The sequence below is a fragment of the Petromyzon marinus genome, unplaced genomic scaffold, assembly GCF_048934315.1.
Source record: "Petromyzon marinus isolate PM22_M1 ecotype Great Lakes invasive population unplaced genomic scaffold, UKy_Petmar_22M1.pri1.0 PM_G_Scaffold_27, whole genome shotgun sequence".
In the NCBI taxonomy this organism is placed as follows: Eukaryota; Metazoa; Chordata; class Hyperoartia; order Petromyzontiformes; family Petromyzontidae; genus Petromyzon; species Petromyzon marinus.
In genome coordinates this window covers 1699888-1724411 of record NW_027422839.1, presented here as the reverse complement: position 1 = coordinate 1724411, position 24524 = coordinate 1699888, and the positions used below count along the sequence as shown (strand labels likewise).

At 45.9% G+C, this 24524-nt stretch overlaps 3 protein-coding genes across 5 annotated transcripts; all 3 read right to left on the bottom strand.

Annotated features, from left to right (window-relative positions):
- Positions 1–4867: 4867 nt before the first annotated feature.
- LOC142913962 (uncharacterized) lies at positions 4868–7656 on the bottom strand. The gene has a single exon (XM_076061087.1). The coding sequence runs from the start codon at positions 7648–7650 to the stop codon at positions 5968–5970; it is 1683 nt and encodes a 560-aa protein (XP_075917202.1). The 5' UTR covers positions 7651–7656; the 3' UTR covers positions 4868–5967.
- A 2924-nt stretch (positions 7657–10580) lies between these two features.
- Positions 10581–17580, bottom strand: LOC142913961 (uncharacterized). The gene is made up of 3 exons (XM_076061086.1): positions 17527–17580; positions 15425–15501; positions 10581–11898 (listed from the first exon to the last, which is right to left on the bottom strand). Exon 3 carries the CDS (start codon positions 11886–11888, stop codon positions 11115–11117), a length of 774 nt encoding a protein of 257 aa, XP_075917201.1. The 5' UTR covers positions 11889–11898; positions 15425–15501; positions 17527–17580; the 3' UTR covers positions 10581–11114.
- Positions 17581–18267: 687 nt separating this feature from the next.
- On the bottom strand, positions 18268–23070 carry LOC142913933 (uncharacterized). Of its 3 annotated transcripts, none has more exons than XM_076061052.1 (3): positions 22848–23070; positions 21988–22012; positions 18268–20667 (listed from the first exon to the last, which is right to left on the bottom strand). In XM_076061052.1, the coding sequence occupies exon 3, from the start codon at positions 20651–20653 to the stop codon at positions 19754–19756; it is 900 nt and encodes a 299-aa protein (XP_075917167.1). In that variant the 5' UTR covers positions 20654–20667; positions 21988–22012; positions 22848–23070; the 3' UTR covers positions 18268–19753. The 3 variants fall into 3 exon arrangements, with proteins under 3 accessions (XP_075917167.1, XP_075917165.1, XP_075917166.1); XM_076061050.1 differs by having other exon boundaries at positions 21874–22012; positions 22848–23069; XM_076061051.1 differs by having other exon boundaries at positions 21879–22012; positions 22848–23069.
- Between the last annotated feature and the right edge of the window lie 1454 nt (positions 23071–24524).

The following is a 24524-nucleotide window of genomic DNA, read 5'->3' as shown; positions in this document are numbered from 1 at the left end:
TTTATTGACCTGGTCAAGGCCTATGATACCATCAGTAGGCCTGGGCTCTGGGTCGTTCTTCGTGCTTTTGGAGTACCTGACCCTCTGCTCACGATCATTAAGGACCTTCATGATGGTGAGCGGGCCCGGGTAAAACTACGTGGCCGGGAGTCAAAGCCATTCCCTGTACACCTTGGGGTGCGACAGGGATGTCCTCTGGCTCCCACATTATTTAACATCTATTTTGACCACGTAGTTCGTGAAGCCTTCAATAGCTGTACCGGGGGAATCTCCATATGGTACAGATATAATGGGAGGCTAATCGATGCCCGGGTGCGGTCAAGGGATGGCTCCCTATTACTCAACCACGTTATGTATGCTGATGACTTGGTAATAGCTGCTCAGTCAGAGGAGGAGTTGGAGACGCTGCTGCTGAGACTGGAGCGTGCCACTAAGAGGTGGGGCCTTACCATCAGCCCCACCAAAACTAAACACCTGCCTGGGTATTTTGTACCATCGGACACTCCACCCCCACAACTCCCAATCGGTGATGGGGCAGTTGTGGAGAGAGTGGAGAGTTTCCCATACCTGGGCAGTGTGCTTATGACTGGCTCCAGTTTAACAGCAGAGGTCTCACTCCGAATCAGTCGAGCGGCAATATCTTTTCATCGGTTGCGTAACGCTGTGTGGAAGCTACCTGGTCTGTCGCTCCGCACTAAACTTCAGGTCTTCTCGGCCACGGTCATTCCCTCCCTTCTCTACGCTTGCGAAACGTGGACCCCCCTAATGGAACATCTTCGCCGGTTAGAAACATTTAGGCTGGCCTGCCTACGATCCATCCTGGGTTTAACCAGACTGGATTGTGTGAGGAGCTCACAAATCCTTGAAAGATCTGGGCAGGGTCCCATCGGTGAGCTCCTCCGGCAGGCAAGGCTGCGATGGCTGGGTCATGTAGCCCGCATGCCCAGCCACCGCATGCCGAAACAGCTTTTGTTTGGCCGGATTGAGGGGGCTAAGCGGGCGCGGCACGGGCTAGAGAAGAGATGGAGTGATGTGGTACAGGAGGACGTGGAGCTGAGTGGACTTGCCGATGACTGGTACCAGCGGTGTCAAGATCGGCCCCTGTGGAGGAGGCTCGTGAAGGATGCTACTGGGCAGTTGGAGGCAGTCGCCCTCCAACAACAACGGAGGGCGGAGGAGCGACGCTCACAACAGCGAGCGGAGCGCCGGGTGGCTAAAGCACAGCAGGTTGGCACAGTAGGGGGCACAGGTGGTGCATCAGCCAGTCATCTCAGTCAGTCGACCCGTGGCACCTGGGTCTGCCCCGTGACCTCCTGCCAGCGGGCGTTCGACACTTCACGTGGCCTCAGGGTGCACATAGCCTGGCACAAGCGTCGTGGTGATGTCACCGCCACTTAGTGGCGAATGGCGGTTGTTGTTGTTGTACACTGTGTGTGTGTACACTGTGTGTGTACAGTGTGTGTGTACACTGTGTGTGTGTACACTATGTGTATACAGTGTGTCACTGTGTGTGTATGTACACTGTGTGTGTGTACACTGTGTGTGTGTACACTATGTGTATAAACTGTGTGTGTACACTGTGTGTATGTACACTATGTGTATACACTGTGTGTGTCACTGTGTGTCACTGTGTGTGTGTCACTGTGCCTGGCACAAGCTTGGTGGTGGGTGTACACCCAGGACCCCATTCCAACATAAAGTGGCCTGGTCTCAGTTATCTGATGAAAGTTGCAAGCGAGAATTTCATCATCGCTTGCGGCTGGGATTGGCATCGTCCCCGACTCCTCCTGATGTCGAGGGTAAATGGGCGAGGTTTAGGACTGTGACTCATGCAGCTGCAATGGCTGCTTTGGGTACGCGGTCCAGACCTCCCCAGAGACCCTGGCTGACAGAGGAGGTGTTCAGGATGGTTGAGAAAAAGCGACAGGCCCACTGTCATCGGCTACAGAATCCCACGTCAGAGAATGAGGAGGCTTACCGCAGCCTTCGCTCGGAGGTTCGGAGAGCCGTGAGGCGCTGCAAGGATGGGTGGTGGTCGCAGGTTGCTGAGGAAATGGAGTCTGCCTCAGTGGCCCGTGATCACAAATCTCTATTTAACTCCATCAAAAAAGTAACCTGCAGCGCCACACCTATTACCATCATTAGGGGAAAAAACGGTGATCCAATTTCCAACCCCCAGGAACAGGTTCGCAGATTTGCTGAGCATTTCTGTGAGGTCCTGGGGGAGGGAAAATCCCTCAGCCAGGAAAACATCGTGGCACAAAGTGAGGATGACCCTGCTGAGGCTGCGGTGCCTCAAATATTGGAAGAAGTCACCCCCTGTGAGTGGCTGGCTGAGGTGCCATCTGCTGAGGAAGTATTGAAGGCGATCCGGAGTCTTAGACCAGGAAAGGCAGCGGGCAGAGATGATCTCCCAAGCGAAATGCTGAGGGAGGGTGGCGTTTGTGCACAGACTACCCTATATGACATCATAACAACAGTCTGGACCACTGGACGGGTTCCGCAGAATTGGAAGGATGCCCTGGTGGTCCCCCTTTTTAAGAAGGGGGACCGCACAGACTGTAACAACTACAGGGGCATCTCACTCCTCAGTGTGCCGGGAAAGGTCCTGGCAAGGATTATTCAGCATCGCCTTGCCAGGCACGCTGAGGAGAGGCTTGCGGAGCCCCAATGCGATTTCAGGAAAGGGCGGTCCTGCACAGTGTGTGTACACTGTGTGTGTGTACACACACACACAGTGTACACTGTGTGTATAGACTCTGTGTGTACACTGTGTATAGACTCTGTGTGTACACTGTGTGTGTGTGTGTGTACACTGTTTGTGTCCGCATTGAACCGAACCCCCGGCAAGGCCATCTACTTAATGACGAGAGAAAATTCACACGAAATGTCCTTTTCAATGAAGTCTTCCAGATGTAAATTGATACAAGCTTTTAATGAGGAAATAAAATCATCTAATTCAAAACACAACACAATTCCAAGATGTTTCATTTTAAAACTTCAAAACGGAGCATGGGGTACTTGCGTGAATGCGTCTTTCGTGTTCAAATGTTGTGACTTTCCTGGCCTGAAGGTCGTCAATGTGTTGGACCCTTATTGGTGCACAGCGTCTCAACAACAGTAGTGGGGTTTGCTTCAACCGATGGTCACGGACATCCAGACGTGAATCAGCAAGGTGCATTTCTAGTCCCAGTTAGACAAAATCTAGGTCAACACGTAAGACAAAACTACAATTCGTGTTGTAGAGAATGTACCTCCTCCTATACGTGTAACTTTTAAGTGGTATGCCTTGTAACTGATGAATGATCCGAGCGTGCTCCCTATTTCAAAGACGATGAGTTGCTCCAGAGGCAGACGCTTCGTGAAACACAAAAGTACACTTTGACCTGTATCACAAGAACAACGGGTCTCACCTGAGTTCTCTGTACAGGTTACTTCCAAACACACACACACACACTTTGTCCTAACATCACTTATTCAATGTTTGACCCTCAGACAAAATATTACATGTACGCGCACAATCAGACAAGTATTAATTCTAAATTATTGACGGGCATATTAACAAAATTGAATTACTGCAGCGAAATTGACTGCATCACGTTACATCGTATTAACAAGAAGTTATTTTACAAATACGCACTGTCTGCTTAACAGTGTATGTACAACGTACTATTGTTGCATCATTCAAAACGAGTAGGCCGTTGCATGCTGGCGTCTGGGTCAAAATGTAGCAAATTCTAAACATTACGCTACAAATAATAGATCACGGCACTTCGATGGCAACACAAGCAATCGTCATCAGGTGGGACAAGCACAGCAGCAAGAAGAAGAAACTGCTGGAGTAGGCGCCTACTACTTCAGCAGTTTCTCTTGCTGTGGTTGTCCCACCTGATGACGATTGCTTGTGTTGTGATCTAAACGCCGTGATCTGTTATGTTTCTACCCACGTGGTGACTTTACCGAAATAACTCAACAGTGTGGATTCCTGCAGTCACGAAAGCTTCGAATCAAGATTGCCTACAAACTACACAACTGAGATGACGCATCAATCATCGCCCCCTACTGACAGGCTCTTGTCCACATGCAGGCCGGTGCAGGGCCACCACCTTGTGCCACACAGGGGCAGCTGCTACTTGGGGATGCTCTTCAAGTGTTACAGACGAGGTACGACATAAAACTCCGAGTTGCCGAGGCGATAAGGCAAGCACCGTGTAAATGCAATTATGATAACATAGTGAATGCTTGGGGGCTTATTGTCTCTCGCTCCTGGTAAAAGATCTACCCAACCCACAGGTCTACAAAGACGGGCCGCTCTTACTCTGCAGGTTGAACCTAGCCATTGAGTGTCCAACTTCACGTTCTTGTCATTAAAGGCCTTTGACAAAGGTGCATCTATTGGAGCGACATCATCTCAAGCTTACACATCTATCGGGTCTCCACTTGACTTTGTATTGTCTCGGAGGAAGTCCACCCACACCTCCACTTCCACAAACTGCTGGGAGTTGCCTCGCTCTGCCTCACAGTCAGAATTCTCCTCCTGCTTTACGTTGCCTCCATCGATGTGAAGGTCCCATTTTGGAGTTGAAGCTTCATCTTCACATTTTACCTTCACTTCTTCCCTCTTCACCATCACTTCTTCACATTTCACCTCGATACCTTTAAAAGTGTCCAAGCTGGGATTTTTTTCCGGTTCGTGTTTCATGAGGGATGGGCTCATTGCGGCACTTTGACTTTCACAAGCTGATTTCAGACTGCACTCCTTGTGGATCTTCTGATGCTTCTGTGTACTCTGGTGTGTTTTAAGAGCAGATGACTGTGAAAATGCCTTCCCACTCACACTGCACTTGAAGGGTTTCTGTCCCGTGTGTGTACTCTGGTGTGTATTAAGAGCAGATGGCTGTGAAAATGTCTTCCCACACACACTGCACCTGAAGGGTTTCTCTCCCGTGTGTGTTCTCTGGTGTGTTTTAAGAGCAAATGACTGTACAAATGCCTTCCCACATACAGTACACTTGAAGGGGTTCTCTCCCGTGTGTGTTCTCTGTTGTGTTTAAAGAGCAGATGAATCTGAAAATGTCTTCCCACACACAGTGCACTTGAAGGGTTTCTCTCCCATGTGTGTTCTCTGGTGTTTTTAAAGAGCAGATGAATCTGAAAATGCCTTTCCACACACACTGCACTTGAAGGGGTTCTCTCCTGTGTGTGTTCTCTGGTGTGTTTTAAGAGCAAATGAATCTGAAAATGTCTTCCCACACACACTGCACTTGAAGGGTTTCTCTCCCGTGCATGTTCTCTGGTGTCTTTGAAGATGAGATGAATCTGAAAATGCTTTTCCACACACACTGCACTTGAAGGGTTTCTCTCCTGTGTGTTCTTTGGTGTGTTTTAAGAGCAAATGAACCTGAAAATGTCTTCCGACACACACTGCACCTGAAGGGCTTCTCTCCCGTGTGTGTTCTCTGGTGCTTTTTAAGAGATGAATGTGAAAATGTCTTCCCACACACTGCACCTGAAGGGTTTCTCTCCCGTGTGTGTTCTCTGGTGCTTTTTAAGAGTAGATGAATGTGAAAATGTCTTCCCACACACTGCACCTGAAGGGTTTCTCTCCAGTGTGTGTTCTCTGGTGTGTTTTAAGAGTAGATGAATCTGAAAATGTCTTCCCACACACAGTGCAATTGAAGGGTTTCTCTCCTCTGTGTGTTCTCTGGTGTGTTACAAGAGTAGATGACTGTGCAAACGCCATCCCGCACATCGTGCACCTAAAGGGTTTCTCTCCTGTGTGTGTTCTCTGGTGTGTTACAAGATCAGATGACTGTGCAAATGCCTTCACGCACACACTGCACTTGAAGGGTTTCTCTCCTGTGTGTGTTCTCTGGTGTTTTTTAAGAGTAGATAAATCTGAAAATGTCTTCCCACACACACTGCACTTGAAGGGTTTCTCTCCTGTGTGTGTTCTCTGGTGTTTTTTTAAGAGTAGATAAATGTGAAAATGCCTTCCCACACACTGCACTTGAAGGGGTTCTCTCCCGTGTGTGTTCTCTGGTGTGTTTTAAGAGCAAATGAATCTGCAAATGTCTTCCCACACACAGTGCACTTGAAGGGTTTCTCTCCCGTGTGTGTTCTCTGGTGTCTTTGAAGATGAGATGAATATGCAAATGTCTTCCCACACACAGTGCAATTGAAGGGTTTCTCTCCTGTGTGTGTTCTCTGGTGTGTTACAAGATTACATGACTGTGCAAACGCCATCCCGCACATCGTGCACCTGAAGGGTTTCTCTCCTGTGTGTGTTCTCTTGTGTTTTACAAGATCAGATGACTGTGCAAATGCCTTCACGCACACACTGCACTTGAAGGGTTTCTCTCCTGTGTGTGTTCTCTGGTGTTTTTTAAGAGTAGATAAATCTGAAAATGTCTTCCAACACACACTGCACTTGAAGGGTTTCTCTCCTGTGTGTGTTCTCTGGTGATTTTTAAGAGTAGATAAATGTGAAAATGCCTTCCCACACACACTGCACTTGAAGGGTTTCTCTCCCGTGTGTGTTCTCTGGTGTGTTTTAAGAGCAAATGAATCTGCAAATGTCTTCCCACACACACTGCACTTGAAGGGTTTCTCTCCCGTGTGTGTTCTCTGGTGTCTTTGAAGATGAGATGAATATGAAAATGTCTTCCCACACACAGTGCAATTGAAGGGTTTCTCTCCTGTGTGTGTTCTCTGGTGTGTTACAAGATTACATGACTGTGCAAACGCCATCCCGCACATCGTGCAACTGAAGGGTTTCTCTCCCGTGTGTGTTCTCTGGTGTTTTACAAGATCAGATGACTGTGCAAATGCCTTCACGCACACACTGCACTTGAAGGGTTTCTCTCCTGTGTGTGTTCTCTGGTGTTTTTTAAGAGTAGATAAATCTGAAAATGTCTTCCCACACACACTGCACTTGAAGGGTTTCTCTCCCGTGTGTGTTCTCTGGTGTCTTTGAAGATGAGATGAATATGAAAATGTCTTCCCACACACAGTGCAATTGAAGGGTTTCTCTCCTGTGTGTGTTCTCTGGTGTGTTACAAGATTACATGACTGTGCAAACGCCATCCCGCACATCGTGCAACTGAAGGGTTTCTCTCCCGTGTGTGTTCTCTGGTGTTTTACAAGATCAGATGACTGTGCAAATGCCTTCACGCACACACTGCACTTGAAGGGTTTCTCTCCTGTGTGTGTTCTCTGGTGTTTTTTAAGAGTAGATAAATCTGAAAATGTCTTCCCACACACACTGCACTTGAAGGGTTTCTCTCCTGTGTGTGTTCTCTGGTGTGTTACAAGATTACATGACTGTGCAAACGCCATCCCGCACATCGTGCACCTGAAGGGTTTCTCTCCTGTGTGTGTTCTCTGGTGTTTTTTAAGAGTAGATAAATCTGAAAATGCCTTCCCACACACACTGCACTTGAAGGGTTCCTCTCCCGTGTGTGTTCTCTGGTGATTTTTAAGAGCAGATGACCATGAAAATGCCTTCCCACACACAGTACATTTGAAGGGTTTCTCTCCTGTGTGACTTCTCTGGTGCCGTGTCAGATTTCCAGTTCGGTCCGTGCTGTATGCACGCTGGTCGCATTGTTGACTTGTCGTACCGAGCTGCGCTGACTGCCTTTGCTCCATCAGAACAATTCTGCAGAGGAAGCGTCAGCTGCAGACAGAAAAAAAGAATATCCACACCATCTACACGTCAGGTACAGAAGAATGCACACGTGACTTACACGTCTATACTTATTAATATATTCATGATGTAGTGAAAAAAATTCCCAAATTAATCAGATTTGATGAACGTGCAAATGCCTTCACGCACAGAGTGCACCTGAAGGGTTTCTCTCCACGGGCTGTTATGGCACGCAATGAGAGGGAAAATGTCATTAATATGCCTGGAAGCCTTCATATCTTCAAGATGAATGTTAACCCAAAACTCTAAGCACACAATTTCGGCTGACTACAAAAGAAATATTTATGAAAGCTAAATTCGGCTGACATAGCCAAGGGTGTTGAAAACAATACTATTTCTGTTGTGCAGAAATGCATTAATTAACGTTCAATCGCAACTCAGGTGTGAATCCAGGCTATGTCCTTGAATGCTGGGGATGAACAGTTCCGACTTCAGCTGAATGTGTGTGCTGTGTTAACTTCCTGTTTCCATTTGTATAAAGAGTTCCAGAGGAAAACAAAAATAAATTATTGTTTTATATATCCTCGTGTTCAACAGAGTTAATAGACTTTACTTCAAACACAAACTTGACACTGTCACACACTGCCATGGGTAAACAGGTGGTGGTGTGACCAGAACCATGCCTGGCCACCTTCATCTGCTCAGCATTAATTCTTCCTCACTCCACCAAGTAATGAATCGAGGATCAATCAACATAGCCGAGGCTATCCGTGTCTCTGTCTCTCTCTCCCCGTGGTGAAGGTGTTCCCCTCCACACATTCAGAGTCAACAGCGGCACGCGCTTAGCGTTTTTGACCGATAGATACATTGACACACGTATTGTTGGTTCTTTCAGTAAAGTCACGTAGATAGAAAATAAAAATAACAGATTAAATTCAATAACCACTTGTGTTGCGATCAAAACGTCGTAGGTTTTTTGCTTTATTAACAATTATTAATTATTTTTCATTTAATTTATTATCTGTTATTTTTATTTAATTTTCTATCTACGTGACTTTACCGAAAGAACCAAGAATATTAATTCCTGCAGTCACCAAAGTTTTAAGTCAAAACATTCACACACGTTGACAAAGCCTCACCTTGTGTTGTTGTGGGCAGGTCGCTTCTGATAACAAGAGCGGTATAGCAGCTCAAGCGGGCTTGGCCTGCTGAAAAAAATAAAAACTGCGTGAATATTTACAATAAAACAAAGTTACAAAGTGGCGAGCCGGGTGAAGACAAATTAAACTTAAGCGAGATAATTAAAGTGAATGCAATCAGGCGAGGGCAGGAGGCAAGGCCCCGCGTGGCTAGGCCCCGCGCTGTAAAGTTCCAACCTGGACATCGATTCCTATGCTCGCTGCTACTCAACTGACATCCCTACGAGAGAGAGGCTCTACCTTGGTAAACAACAACAACCACCACCACCACAACCACCACAACGATGAGAATTTCTCACCTCGGATTTCAGTGCAAGAGCGCAGGCGGCAGCTTCCTGTTGCCTCGCGACAGCAAGGAGTAGTATGACATCACATCCTCCCACGAGCGGCTCTGTAACTGAATTAATTATGTTAATGAACCCGGCCCATATGTCGAGGTGTGGGGGCGTGGGCGCTGAACCCTTCGTAATAAACTCGCGACGGCTTTAACGAATACATTATGTTAATGAGCCACCAGTCACTGGGCGTAGTTTTGCCCAAATAAGGATTGCCACTGTAACGACATCGGCCGCGACCCAAGCGGAGGTGACGTCACGCTCAAGAGCGTGGTGGACGGGTGAAAACCTTGGTGACATGACGTCACTATGGAGGTACACCTCCCCATGGCGTTTCACGCCGATGAGGTAATGCAGAGTGGTGACGTCACAGAGCGGGGTTGGCTTTTAAGTTGTTTTAGATTCATTTTCCATTGCTCCCTCCCTTGGGTGTGTGAGCTCAGCAACAACGTGGACTGTGTGTGTGTACACTGTGTGTATACACTGTGTGTATACTGTGTGTGTACACTGTGTGTGTGTACACTGTGTGTGTACACTGTGTGTGTGTACATTGTGTGTGTGTACAGTGTGTGTACACTGTGTGTGTGTGTACACTATGTGTGTACACTGTGTGTGTGTGTACATTGTGTATACACTGTGTGTACAGTGTGTACACTGTGTGTGTGTGTACACTGTGTGTGTACACTGTGTGTGCCCGCATCGAACCGAACCCCCGGCAAGGCCATCTACTTAATGACGAGAGAAAATTCACTCGAAATGTCCTTTTCAATGAAGTCTTCCAGATGTAAATTGATACGAGCTTTTAATGAAGAAATACAAATTATCTAATTCAAAACACAACACAATTCAAAGATGTTTCATTTTAAAACTTCAAAACGGAGCATGGGGTGCTTGCGTGAATGCGTCCTTCGTGTGCAAATGTTGTGACTTTCCTGGCCTGAAGGCCGTCAATGTGTTGGACGCTTATTGGTGCACAGCGTCTCAACAACAGCAGTGGGGTTTGCTTCAACCGATGGTTACGAACATCCAGACGTGAATCAGCAAGGAGCATTTCTAGTCCTAGTTAGACAAAATCTACGTCAACACGTAAGACAAAACTATCATTCGTGTTGTAGAGAATGTATCTCCTCCTATACGTGTAACTTTTAAGTGGTATGCCTTGTAACTTATTAATGATCCGAGTGTGCTACCTATTTCAAAGACAATGAGTTGCTCCGGATGCTTCGTGGAACACAAAAACACCGTTTGACCTGTATCACAAGAACAACGGGTCTCACCTGAGACTTCTGTACAGGTTACTTTCAAACACACACACACTTTGTCCTAACATCACTTATTCAATGTTTGACCCTTATAGATCAAATGTTACAAGTATGCACAAAACCAGACAAGTATACATTCTAAATTAATGACAGGCATATTAACAAAATTGGATTACTGCAGTGAAATATACTGCATCACGTTACATCGTATTAACAAGAAGCTTTTAAAAAAAAATTGCACATTCTGCTTCACAGTGTATGTAAAACATACTATTGTGTCATTCAAAACGAGTAGGCCATTGCATGCTGGCGTCTGAGTGAAAATGTAGCAAATTCTAAACATTACCTACAAACTACACAACTGAGATGACGCATCAATCATCGCCCCCTACTGACAGGCTCTTGTCCACACGCAGGCCAGTGCAGAGCCACCATCTTGTGCCACACAGGGACAGCTGCTACTTGGGGATGCTCTTCGAGCGTTTGAGATGAGACACAAAACTCCGAGTTGTTGAGGCGATTAAGCAAGCACCATGTAAAAGCAATTATGATAACATAGTGAATGCTTGGGAGCTTATTGGCTCTTGCTCCTGGTTAGAGATCTACCCAACCCACGGGCCCACAAAGTGTGTGACAAAGGTGCATCTATTGTAGCGACATCGTCTCTGGCTTACACATCTACCGGGTCTCCACTTGACTTTGTATTGTCTAGGAGCAAGTCCACCCACACCTCCACTTCCACAAACTGCTGGGAGTTGCCTCGCTCTGCCTCACAGTCAGAATTCTCCTCCTGCTTCACGATGTGAAGGTCCCATTTTGGAGTTGAATCTTCATCTTCCCTCTTCAGCTTCACCTCTTCACATTTCACCTCGATACCTTTAAAAGTGTCAAAGCTGGGATTTTCCTCCGGTTCTTGTATCATGAGGGATGGGCTCATGGTGGCACTTTGACTTTCACAAGCTGATTTCAGACTCCACTCCTTGTGGATCCTCTGATGCTTCTGTGTTCTCTGGTGTACTTTAAGATGTGGTTGTTGTGCAAACGTTATCCCGCACGGAGTGCACCTGAAGGGTTTCTCTCCTGTGTGTGTTCTCTGGTGTACTACAAGAAGAGATGAACGTGCAAACGCCTTCCCACACACACTGCACTTGAAGGGTTTCTCTCCCGTGTGTGTTCTCTGGTGTATTACAAGAGCAGATGAACGTGGAAACGCCTTCTCACACAGACTGCACCTGAATGGTTTTTCTCCCGTGTGTGTTCTCTGGTGTTCTACTAGAGTAGATGAATGTGCAAACGCCATCCCACACACACTGCACTTGAAGGGTTTCTCTCCTGTGTGAGTTCTCTTGTGCCGTGTGAAATCTCCAGTACGATCCGTGCTGTATGCACACCGGTCGCATTGTTGCCTTGTCCTACCGAGCTGCGCTGAGTGCATTTGCTCCATCAGACCAATTCTGCAGAGGAAGCGTCAGAAGAAGCGTCAGCTGCAGACAGAAAAAAATAATATCCACACCATCGACACGTCAGTATCGATGCACAGAGGAAACCATATATACAGTAACACGTGACTTACACGTCTATACTTATTCATATATTCATGATATAGTGGAAAAGTGTCCCAAATTCATCACACGGGCTGTTATGGCACACAATGAGAGGGCAAATGGTTATAAACATGCCTGGAAATCCCTCGTATCTTCAAAATGAATGTTCACCAAAAACTCCGAGCACACAATTTCAGCTGTCTGGCTTCAAAAGGAATATTTATGAGAGCTAAATTCAGCTGACATTGCAAAGGGTGTTGAAAATAATACTACTTGTGTCCGGCAGAAATGCATAAATTAATGTTCAATCGCAACTTAGAGGTGTGAAGCCAGGCATAGATGTCCTTGAATGCTGGGATAAACAGATTCGACTTCAGCTGCACGTGTGTGCTGTGTTAACTTCCTGACTCCATTCTTATAAAGAGTTGCAGAGGAAAACAAAACTAAACTCCTGTTTTGATATAACCTCCGTGCTCAATAGAGTTAATAGACTTTACTGCAAACACAAACTTGACACTGTCACACACTCAAGAGGCGAAGCCAGGATTTTCAGGTAGGGGGGGCAACCCCTCCAGCAATGAAAAATGATAGGAGTTGTTAGTAAGGAGTTGTTAGTAAGGAGTTGTTAGTACGTAAGGAGTTGTTAGTAAGGAGTTGTTAGTAAGGAGTTGTTAGTTAGTAAGGAGTTGTTAGTAAGGAGTTGTTAGTAAGTAGTTGTTAGTAAGTAATGACTTGTCCCTTGATTTTTATTCGACGCGTGTGATCGGCATTGCGCTCGCTGAAGGTGTTTGCCTTCAGGGAAGTCGTGTACTGTATACGCAACTGCGCAAAATTCTGTGAGTCACTTACAACTGCTTTGCCGTTACTTATTGCCAATTATGGACAAGGTCTGTTGCCCTCTCATAGAGTCCCTGGCACGTAATAATATGCCACACGGTGGCAGTGGGGGTCGCAAAATGCTGATTTATCTATATATATGAAAGGGAAATGTGTGGATACGTGTCTGTTCGAAATGTTTAGCATACTTCCCAACGTGCCACACACTTGAAATTTGGCATGTGCGTATGTTCCATACTGTACACAATGTAAAAAAATATAAAAATAGTCTTTTGTATTTTTGGGGGGGGGGGAAATGACCATGAAGTGTCTGGCATCAACCCGCAACACCTCTGAGTTAAGCGCTCTGCAATGCTTAGAGCTGTTAACAGCGTGCCGGGAGATTTTAGGTGGCGCTTCGCTCCTGGCCGATGAAGCCATTGGTTTCTCGGGAGTTCAATGCATATCCTCCGTGCGGAGAACGGGTAGAACTGCTATCTTAAGTATGAAGCAGAACATTCCATCTGTTTGTTTGTGCGAAGCAGCAAAAACCTCTCCAATGCTGAGCTCTGGCGTCGGGAAAATTTGCACAGCTAACGCTGTCTGGAATTTCTAAGTGAACGTGACTATTTTCAGCTCGCCATGTCATTATTCCCTTCCCGAGTGGCCAAAATCGACCTTACGTAGAAGTGGGGTAAGGTTGAATTTCCTTGAGTGAAAACATCCGATTTAGGTAAATTGATTTGTTTCGGCTTTTTTCTTTCTTGCAAGCATCAATTTTTTCCAGGGGTTTTCAGTGAAATCAAGTTTCAAGTTTAATTTATTAGGTATAGCCCTGTGAGCCATGCGGCTCTTAAGTCGGGTGCAACCGCAACAAACAAAATTTGAACACGGAACATCTTAAAGCGACAACGCGTAACAGAAGCATTCTGGAATAAACCAGCAAATATTCCACGCAAAAAAACGTATTAAAACGCCGTGTGCAAAAATCAATGTGGTGCAAGCCAACAACAACAATCACAAGACAATTTATATTAACCATATGTTTTCGAATCTCCAAAATAAAGCTGTAAAAACAATGTAACAACAATAATCATAGGAACTGTGAATTTAAATTTAACAATAAACGATATACATAACACGTACGACAAAAAAACTGCAGCCATAGCTGGCAGCACGACACTCCCAGTGTATGATGTGTGAGTGAGTCAGCAGCAGAGTGAGTGAGTGCATGATGTGCGAGTCAGTGTATGATGAGTGAGTCAGCAGCAGCGTGAGTGAGTGTATGATGTGCGAGTCAGCGTATGAAGAGTGAGTTAGTGAATGATGTGTGAGTGAGTGTATGATGTGTGAGCGAGTCAGTGGCAGTGTGAGTGAGTGTATGATGTGTGAGTCAGCGCACGATGTGTTAGTCAGCGCATGATGAGTGAGTCAGTATATGATGTGCAAGTGAGCCAGCAAACAATGAGTGAACCTGTGTATGATGAGTGAATGGGTCAGTGGTTGTGCGAGTGTATGATGTGTGAGTAAGCGCATGATGAGCGAGTCAGTGCATGATGTGTGAGTGAGTCAGTGCATGATGTGTGAGTGAGTCAGTGTATGATGTGTGAGTGAGCCAGTGTATGATGTGTGAGTGAGTCAGTGTATGATGTGTGAGTGAGTCAGTGTATGATGTGTGAGTGAGTCAGTGCATGATGTGTGAGTGAGTCAGTGTATGATGTGTGAGTGAGTCAGTGTATGATGTGTGAGTGAGTCAGTGTATGATGTGTGAGTGAGTCAGTGTATGATGTGTGAGTGAGTCAGTGTATGATGTGTGAGAAAGTCAGTGTCGGCTCCCTCTGCTTGCGCCGTCGCCCCGCCCCCCCCCCTGACTCCGTCGCCCCCCCCAGCTCCGTCGCCCCACCGCTGGCTCCGTCGCCCCCCCCCCCCAGCTCCGTCGCCCCCCCCCTGGCTCCATCGCCCCCCCGCTGGCTCCGTCGCCCCCCCCCCCTAGCTCCGTCGGCCCCTGGGCGAAGCTGGGTAGTGAAGCTCGTTACTAATAAACCCCAATGATCCTATCAAAATTAGGGATTTCTATCGGATCGTTGGGGGGGCACGTACCACCCCACCCCTCACTGGCTCCACCACTGTCACACACTGGCATGGTTCACAGGTGGTGGTGTGTCTAGACCCACGCCTGGCCACCTTCACCTGCTCAGTATTAATGCTTCCTCACTCCACCAAGTAGTTAATTGAGGATCAATCAACACAGCCGAGGCTGCGTGTCTCTCTCTCTCCCCGTGGTCGTGTGGATTTCCTTCCCGATCCCCCGGTCTCCCCTCTACATGTAGAGAATGAACACCGACACGCGTCTTAAGAGTGAACACCACCACGCATCTAGAGTGAACACCACTAAGCGTCTAGAGTGAACACCGCCATGCGTCTAGAGTGAACACCGCCACGCGTCTAGAGTGAACACCGCCACGCGTCTAGAGTGAACACCGCCACGTGTCTAGAGTGAACACCACCACACATCTAGAGTGAACACCACTACACGTCTAGAGTGAACACCGCCAAGCGTCTAGAGTGAACACCACCACGCGTCTAGAGTGAACACCACCACGCTGTTGACAAGCCCCACCTTGTTGTTGTTATTGTTGTTGTGGGCAGGTTGCGTCTGTAAACAAGAGCGGTACAGCAGCTGAACGCGGGCGTGGCCTGGTAAAAAATGAAAAAAAACTGTGAATATTTAAAACAAAACAAAGTTACAAAGTAGCGAGCCAGGTGAAGAGAAATTATAACTTAAGCAAGATACTCTTTGGTTCTTTCGGCAAAGGCACGTAGAAAAAATAAATAAATAAATTGATAGCTTTAGTTTCATTTATTTGGTATAGCCCTGTGAGCCATTCGGCTCTTGAATCGGGTGCAACCACAACAAACAAAAAACTAAAACATGAACAAGAAAACATCTTGAAGTGACTTTGTGTGACTGTGCAAACATAAAATCCAGGGAAAAACAGCAAAATATTCAACAAAAAGCACCGTACACCAACGCTGTGTGCACATAGCATGCGACGTTTCAATTGCAACACAAGCAATCATCATCAGGTACAAATGCAAGAGAAAACAAACCTAGTGAACTTAGAAATGTAATGCAGTACAACACAGAGAGTCGGTCAACATAACAGTCAACACCCCACCAGGTTGATAACGTTCTTCCAAAGATTGCTCAATGCGAATCAATGTATAACATTTTTGACATGCGTTTTTCTGGATTTTCTTGTTGTTATTCTGTCTCTCACTGTTCAAATAAACCTACCATTAAAATTATAGACTGATAATTTCCTTGTCAGTGGGCAAACGTACAAAATCAGCAGGGGATCAAATACTTTTTTCCCTCACTGTAGGCACACAGAGAAACAACGCCTCTGTGTCGAGGGCTTAAATAGAGAGAGGGGGCAGAGAGAGAGGGGAGGGGGTGTAGAGAAATCCGCGAGTCAATGCAAGGCCGTAGCCATGGAGTCAACATTGGGGGGGACCAAATCTACCAGGGGCTCTGGGGTCCCCCCCCCCCCAGAAAAAAAATCTAAATTTGAAAACTAATTTCCTGACATTTCCTAAATATTGAAAAATTTCACCAACACATGGGATGGAATGTATTTTTATTTGATACAATAATGTATATTGTATTGTATTACATTGCTCTGTTTATTTTTTTACTTTTCTTGTTTCATAGTATGTAATGGCAGAGATTAGGGATTCATAAAGTACAACACAATCATATAAACAGAAATCTACGCATTGTTATATGAAGACAAGTCCACATTTTGTGGCCAAGGTTTAGCGAAATTGTTTTTATTAACATAGCATAGCAATTATTATTAAAAAATATATTTTTATAGCAATATATTGGGGGAGACATTTTGAGCATGTTTGATTATTGTGGGGGGATATGTCCCCCACCAATATATATTATAATTATTATAATATATTATAATTACGGCCTTGTGTCAATGAGAGATTTGGAACTTTGGTGACTGCAGGAAATAATAATAACACGAGGACACGCAGAGAGAGAGAAAGCACACTTATATTCTTGGTTCTTTCAGTAAAGTCACCACGTAGAAGGGGAAACAATAAAATAATAAAAATATAAAACAATAAAATTATCACGACGTTTCGACTGCAACACAACCAATCATCGTCAGGTGTGAAAACCACTGCAAGAAAAACCACAGCAAGAAAATTTTCTTGCTGTGGTTTTCACACCTGATGATGATTGCTCGTCTTGCAGTCGAAACGTCGTGAGAATTTTATTGTTTTATATTTTTATTATTTTATTGTTTCCCTTCTACGTGGTGGTGACTTTACCAAAAGAACAAGAATATGAATCCCTGCAGTCAAGAAAGCTTTAAATCAAAAGCACACTTTATCAAATAAACTGAGTAAAACTTGCAAATGTAATGCAATGCAACACAGAGAGTCGGTCAACACACAATAAACGCATAGCCTGGTAGATTACTTTCTTACAAAGATTGCTCAACTAAGCGAGATAATTGAAGCAAACGCAATCAGGCGAGGGCAGGAAGCAAGGCCCCGCGTGGCTAGGCCCCGCGTTGTAAAGTTCCAACCTGGACATCGATTCCCATGCTCGCTGCTACTCAACTGACATCCCTACGAGAGAGAGAGGCTCTACCTTGGTAAACAACAACAACCACCACCACAACGATGAGAATTTCTTACCTCGGATTTCAGTGCAAGCGCGCACACGGCAGCTTCCTGTTGCCTCGCGACAGCAGGAAGTAGTATGACGTCACTTCCCTCCCACGAGCGGCTCTGTAACTGAATAAATTATGTTAATGAGACCAGACCATACGTCGAGGGATGGGGGCGTTGGCGCTGAACCCGTCGCAATAAATTCGCGACGGCTTTAACGAACACATTATGTTAATGAGCCGCCAGTCACTGGGCGTAGCTTTGCCCAAATAAGGATTGCCACTGGACCGACGTCACCTCCGCCTGACCCAGGCGGAGGTGACGTCACGCTCAAGAGCTCGGTGGACGGGGGAGGGGTGAATACCTTGGTGACATGACGTCACTAGCAAGTTACACCTCCCCTTTGCGTTTCACGCCGATGAGGTATGGCAGAGTGGTGACGTCACAGAGTTGGAGTTTAAGTTGATTTAGATTCATTTTCTACTGCTCCCTCCCTTGGGTGTGTGAGCTCAGCAACAACAACGTGGACATTATTGTGTATACACTGTGTGTGTACACTGTGTGTCACTGTTTGTGTGTACACTGTGTGTGTACACTGTGTGTGTGTACACTGTGTGTGTATACTGTGTGTGTGTACACAGTGTGTGTCCGCATTGAACCGAACCCCCGGCAAGGCCATCTACTTAATGACGAGAGAAAATTCACACGAAATGTCCTTTGCAATGAAGTCTTCCAGATGTAAATTGATACAAGCTTTCATTGAAGAAATAAAATCATCTAACTCAAAACACAACACAATTCAAAGATGTTTCATTCTAAAACTTCAAAACGGAGCATGGGGTACTTGCGTGAATGCGTCCTTCGTGTGCAAATGTTGAATGCGTCCTTCGTGTGCAAATGTTGTGACTTTCCTGGCCTGAAGGCCGTCAACGTGTTGGACCTTTATTGGTGCACAGCGTCTCAACAACAGCAGTGGGGTTTGCTTCAACCGATGGTTACGAACATCCAGACGTGAATCAGCAAGGACCATATCTAGTCCCAGTTAGACAAAATCAACGTCAACACGTAAGACAAAACTACAATTTGTGTTGTAGAGAATGTACCTCCTCCTATACGTGTAACCTTCAAGTGGTATGCCTTGTAACTGATGAATGATCCGAGCGTGCTCCCTATTTCAAGGAAAATGAGTTGCTCCAGAGGCAAACGCTTTGTGAAACACAAAAGTACCCTTTGACCTGTATCACAAGAACAACGGGTCTCACCTGACTTCTCTGTACAGGTTACTTCCAAAACACACACACACACACTTTGTCCTAACATCACTTATTCAATGTGTGACCTCAGACAAAATGATACATGTACGCGCACAGACAAGTATTCATTCTAAATCACTGACGGGCATATTAACAACATTGAATTACTGCAGCGAAATTGACTGCATCACGTTACATCGTATTAACAAGAAGCTATTTTACAAATATGCACCGTCTGCTTAACAGTGTATGTACAACAAACTATTGTTGCGTCATTCAAAACGAGTAGGCCGTTGCATGCTGGCGTCTGGGTCAAAATGTAGCAAATTCTAAACATTACGCTACAAATAATAGATCACGGCGTTTCGAATGGCAACACAAGCAATCATCATCAGGTGGGACAAGCACAGCAGCAATAAGAAACTGCTGGAGTAGGCGCCTACTACTTCAGCAGTTTCTCTTGCTGTGGTTGTCCCACCTGATGACGATTGCTTGTGTTGTGATCTAAACGCCGTGATCTGTTATGTTTCTACCCACGTGGTGACTTTACCAAAAGAACTCAACAGTGTGGATTCCTGCAGTCACGAAAGCTTCGAATCAAGATTGCCTACAAACTACACAACTGAGATGACGCATCAATCATCGCCCCCTACTGACAGGCTCTTGTCCACATGCAGGCCGGTGCAGGGCCACCACCTTGTGCCACACAGGGGCAGCTGCTACTTGGGGATGCTCTTCGAGTGCTTCAGACGAGACACAAAACTCCGAGTTGCTGAGGCAGTTAAGCAAGCACCGTGTAAATGCAATTATAATAAAATAGTGAATGCTTGGGAGCTTATTGTCTCTCGCTCCTGGTTAAAGATCTACCCAACCCACAGGTCCACAAAGACTGGCCGCCCTTACTCTGCAGGATGAACCTAGGAAGGAGTGTCCAACTTCACATTCTTGTCATTAAAGGCCTGTCACAAAGGTTCATCTATTGGAGCGACATCGTCTCTGGCTTACACATCTACCGGGTCTCCACTTGACTTTGTATTGTCTAGGAAGTCCACCCACACCTCCACTTCCACAAACTGCTGGGAGTTGCCTCGCTCTGCCTCACAGTCAGAATTCTCCTCCTGCTTCACGATGTGAAGGTCCCATTTTGGAGTTGAATCTTCATCTTCACATTTTACCTTCACTTCTTCGCTCTTCACCATCACCTCTTCACATTTCACCTTCACCTCTTCACATTTCACCTCGATACCTTTAAAAGTGTCCAAGCTTGGATTTTCTTCCGGTTCGTGTTTAATGAGGGATGGGCTCATTGCGGCACTTGGACTTTCACAAGCTGATTTCAGACTGCACTCCTTGTGGATCTTCTGATACTTCTGTGTTCTCTGGTGTACTTGAAGATTTGATGAAACTGCAAACGCCTTCCCGCATAGAGTGCACCTGAAGGGTTTCTCTCCCGTGTGTATTCTCTGGTGTGTTTTAAGAGTAGATGAATCGGAAAATGTCTTCCCACACACACTGCACCTGAAGGGTTTCTCTCCCGTGTGTGTTCTCTGGTGTGTTTTAAGAGTAGATGACTGTGAAAATGTCTTCCCACACACACTGCACCTGAAGGGTTTCTCTCCCGTGTGTGTTCTCTGGTGTTTTACAAGATCAGATGACTGTGAAAATGTCTTCCCACACACACTGCACCTGAAGGGTTTCTCTCCCGTGTGTGTTCTCTGGTGGGTCTCAAGAACTGATGACCTTGCAAATGCCTTGTCACACACAGTGCACTTGAAGGATTTCTCTTCTCTGCAAGTTCTCTGGTGCTGTGTCAAATTTCCAGTCCGATCCATGCTGTATGCACGCTGGTCACATTGTTGACTTGTCGTACCGAGCTGCTGCGCTGACTGCCTTTGCTCCATCAGACTAGCGTCAGCTGCAGACAGAAAATAAGAATATCCACACCATCTACACGTCAGTAACAAGCCATGGAGGAATGAATATATACAGTCACACGTGACTTACGCGTCTATATTCATTCATATATTCATGACTAGCTGTACTACCCGGTTTTGCCCGGGACTTGGATCCACCACGTCCGGCCGCCTTTGTCTCCCCAGTGGCAATGTTCACACCACAACAGTTACTCGTTTGAGGCTGAGTCGACCTAGGAGAGGCCCAGAAGCGGTTCAAATAATCGTCGCCGGTGGTGGCCGTGAGCGGGAATCGAACTGGGGTCACCGGGTTCGTAGCGCGGCGTAGCGCTGACCACTACACTACAATGCGTTACGCTTACACGCACACACAGACACACACACACACACAGACACACACACACAGACACACACACAGACACACAAAAGATAAAACAAAGATCCCCCATGTAGCCTTAACAGACTGTAGGGGCAAGTGCTGTTAGCGAGCACCTATGAAGGCCGGAACGGTACACGGGGGGGTGGGTGGCCAGCACCACGCCCGACCGCCTTTGTCTCCCTAGTGGCGACGTTTACACACCGCACCAGATACTCATTTGAAGCTGAGTCGACCTAGGGGAGGCCCGGGACCAGTTCAGATAATCGTCACTGGTGTTGGCCATGAGCGGGAATCGAACCCGTGTCGCCGGGTTCATAGCGCAGCACGCTAACCGCTACACTATCGCTCCCCACAACACACAAAAAAAACACACAGACACACACACACAGACACACACAGACAGACACACACAGACACACACACAGACACACACAGACACACACACAGACACACACAAAGACACACACACAGACAACGCTAACCACTACACTACAACGCGTTACGCTTCCACGTGCGAGGGTCACGTGACAGATTTGACGTCACAGCTCTCTTGCCGTGCAAAAAATCTATACATTATTGAGCTCTCCCCCCCAAAAACACAAAAGTGTATTTGTATAATGTTTGCACGGTGTACAGTCTGGAAAGTACCCACATGGCAAATTTCCAGTTTGTTGCATGTCGGGAAGTACGCTAAACATTTTGGACAACACACACAATCACAACTTTGCATATTTTTATATATATGGAGGTAAACAGTAGGAGCCAATTTGTTAATCCATTGCCGGACGAGGATCTCCCCACACCGCCCCGGGTCGTGATTTAACCATACTTCACCACGCTCGTCCGTGTGGCGGCTTGGTGGAGGAGGGTAGCGCAGACGTGGGAGCGTAGTGACATTGTACTCTACAATGGATGTTGCCCCCACCGCTCCTATGCCACTCACCAACGTTGCACAGTCCCGCAGCCGCCTAAAACAACAACAACAACAAAGTCCCATCACAAGGGAGAAACACACAAATAGAAATTCACTTCGAGTACACTCACCACCACGTAGCTGTCAACCTCTATCAGTGCCCCTACCTTATTACAGATCAATTCAGACCGTATCGGCTACCAAGTGTCTTTATAAATATCAACGTTCGTCCTACGAAGTCCCATCACAATGTAGAAACACAAATAGACAATATTGTTACCAAAGCATGTTTTTTTGTCCGTATTGAAACGGCTGTACCCCGTATGGGCGTGAAAACTCAATGTCTCTGTACAAGAATACGGGGTAAACCGTACGGGTTATGACAGCTGTGATGCATCAAAAGATAACTTGACCCGTGGTTGTGTTACCTCGTTTAACCAAAGGCTTCAAACTCGCGTGGAACAGCCCGAAACCCAAAGCATGAGGACAAATACAAAGACGGGTATATCACGAGAGAAAAAAACCCCTACATATTTACCAATAACACTGCCCTTAAAAGTAAATACTGTAGTGCATAATCGGGCAATGGCCCTTTTTCATAACGCCTCTGTTACCGACGATTGTATTTAAGCCTTTCTTCTTACGACTGCTGCCTGTGTATCTTACTGTGAAAACAGTTCCACAAAGCATGTATAAATGTTTATTTTCTTTGGGACAGACTAGGCCCGAGACGCCAGGGAGGGCCTGAATGGCCTGGATTGCCTACCGAGAAGGAGACGCCTTCCCCGGCGGGGAGCAACCACAGCCTGCGGTGTCACCGCCGCAACGGGGGTCACACAACACCGGATTTTTTTTTTCGTCAAAATTTTAAAACCAAAACACCCACTTACCGGTTCGCGTGAGTTCAATCCTGCTCAGAGTTTTAAGGGGCGAGAGGAATTGTTCGTGCAAGTTTAGAGTTTAGGGTGGGGGGTGGGGAGTCGTTATATTCCGAACAGTTTAGAAGCGTCCTGGGAGCCGGGCTAGAGGCGTCAGCCATTGGCACTTGGGAGCTACCACTCCCAGCCAAGGGTTGACGCTCAAACTATCAATCTTATACTTTCACTTCCATCGCATAATTTGAATCGTATTTACTCAAAGAATATATGCTGAATGATCTACTATCATAGTCACGGTCGCTCCGTCATTGTATTGCTGTTGGAGATGTATATATTTATATATTTTAAAAAATATTATCGCGTCTGCGACCCCCCCCCCCTATTTAAAGCGGTAAGTTGGTTCGTTCCAAATGATGACGTTCACACAACGCGATCAAAGTTCGGAACGCTCTTGCAGAATTGTACAACATTTAACTCCGAAAGTTATCGCGATATGGCGACACTACGATATTACCTAATCATATCCAACATAAGCGTATCGTACATTTTTTTCCACACGGCACGTGCACACACTCAAAGCACTTGCAATTCAAATTTCTATTTAAAGCTTTCGTGACTGCAGGGATTCATCTTCTTGGTTATTTCGGTAAAGTCACCACGTAGAATGGAAACAATAAAATAAAAAAAAATATTTTGATCCCCTGCTGATTTTGTACGTTTGCCCACTGACAAAGAAATTATCAGTCTATAATTTTAATGGTAGATTTATTTGAACAGTGAGAGACAGAATAAGAACAAAAATCCAGAGAAACGCATGTCAAAAATGTTATAAATTGATTTGCTTTTTAATGAGTGAAATGAGTATTTGACCCATCAGAAAGATTTCTGGCTCCCAGGTGTCTATGTGTACACTGTGTGTGTGTACACTGTTTGTGTACACTGTGTGTGTATACACTGTGTGTGTGTACACTGTGTGTATACACTGTGTGTGTCACTGTGTGTGTACACTGTATACAGTGTGTGTGTACACTGTGTGTGTATACACTGTGTGTGTGTCACTGTGTGTACACTGTGTGTACACTGTGTGTGTGTGTACATTGTGTATACACAGTGTGTGTACACTGTGTGTGTGTGTACACTCTGTGTGTGTACACTGTGTGTACACTGTGTGTGTGTACACAATGTGTGTGTGTACACTGTGTTTACGTATATACACCATGTATGTACATACACACTGTATATACTGTGTGTGTACACTGTGTGTGTTTACACTGTGTGTATACACTGTGTGTGTGTACACTGTGTGTGTGTACACTGTGTGTGTGTGTGTGTACACTGTGTGTTTACACTGTGTGTGTTTACACTGTGTATATACACTGTGTGTACACTGTGTGTTTGTACACTATGTGTGTTTGTACACTGTGTGTGTACACTGTGTGTGTGTACACTGTGTGTATACACAATGTGTGTGTGTACACTGAGTGTGTGTGTACACTGTGTGTGTGCACTGTGTGTACACTGTGTGTGTGTGTGTACACTGTGTGTGTATACACTGTGTGTACACTGTGTGTGTACACTGTGTGTGTGTACACTGTGTGTGTGTACACTGTGTGTATACACTGTGTGTGTGTACACTGTGTGTGTACACTGTGTGTATGTGTGTACACTGTGTGTGTACACTGTGTGTGT

What these genes read in the sequence shown, in the direction of transcription:
- LOC142913962 (XM_076061087.1), bottom strand. Translation starts at nt 7,650, where the DNA reads ATGGAGCAAAGGCAGTCAGCGCAGCTCGGTACGACAAGTCAACAATGC.
- LOC142913961 (XM_076061086.1), bottom strand. Translation starts at nt 11,888, where the DNA reads ATGGAGCAAATGCACTCAGCGCAGCTCGGTAGGACAAGGCAACAATGC.
- LOC142913933 (XM_076061052.1), bottom strand. Translation starts at nt 20,653, where the DNA reads ATGGAGCAAAGGCAGTCAGCGCAGCAGCTCGGTACGACAAGTCAACAA.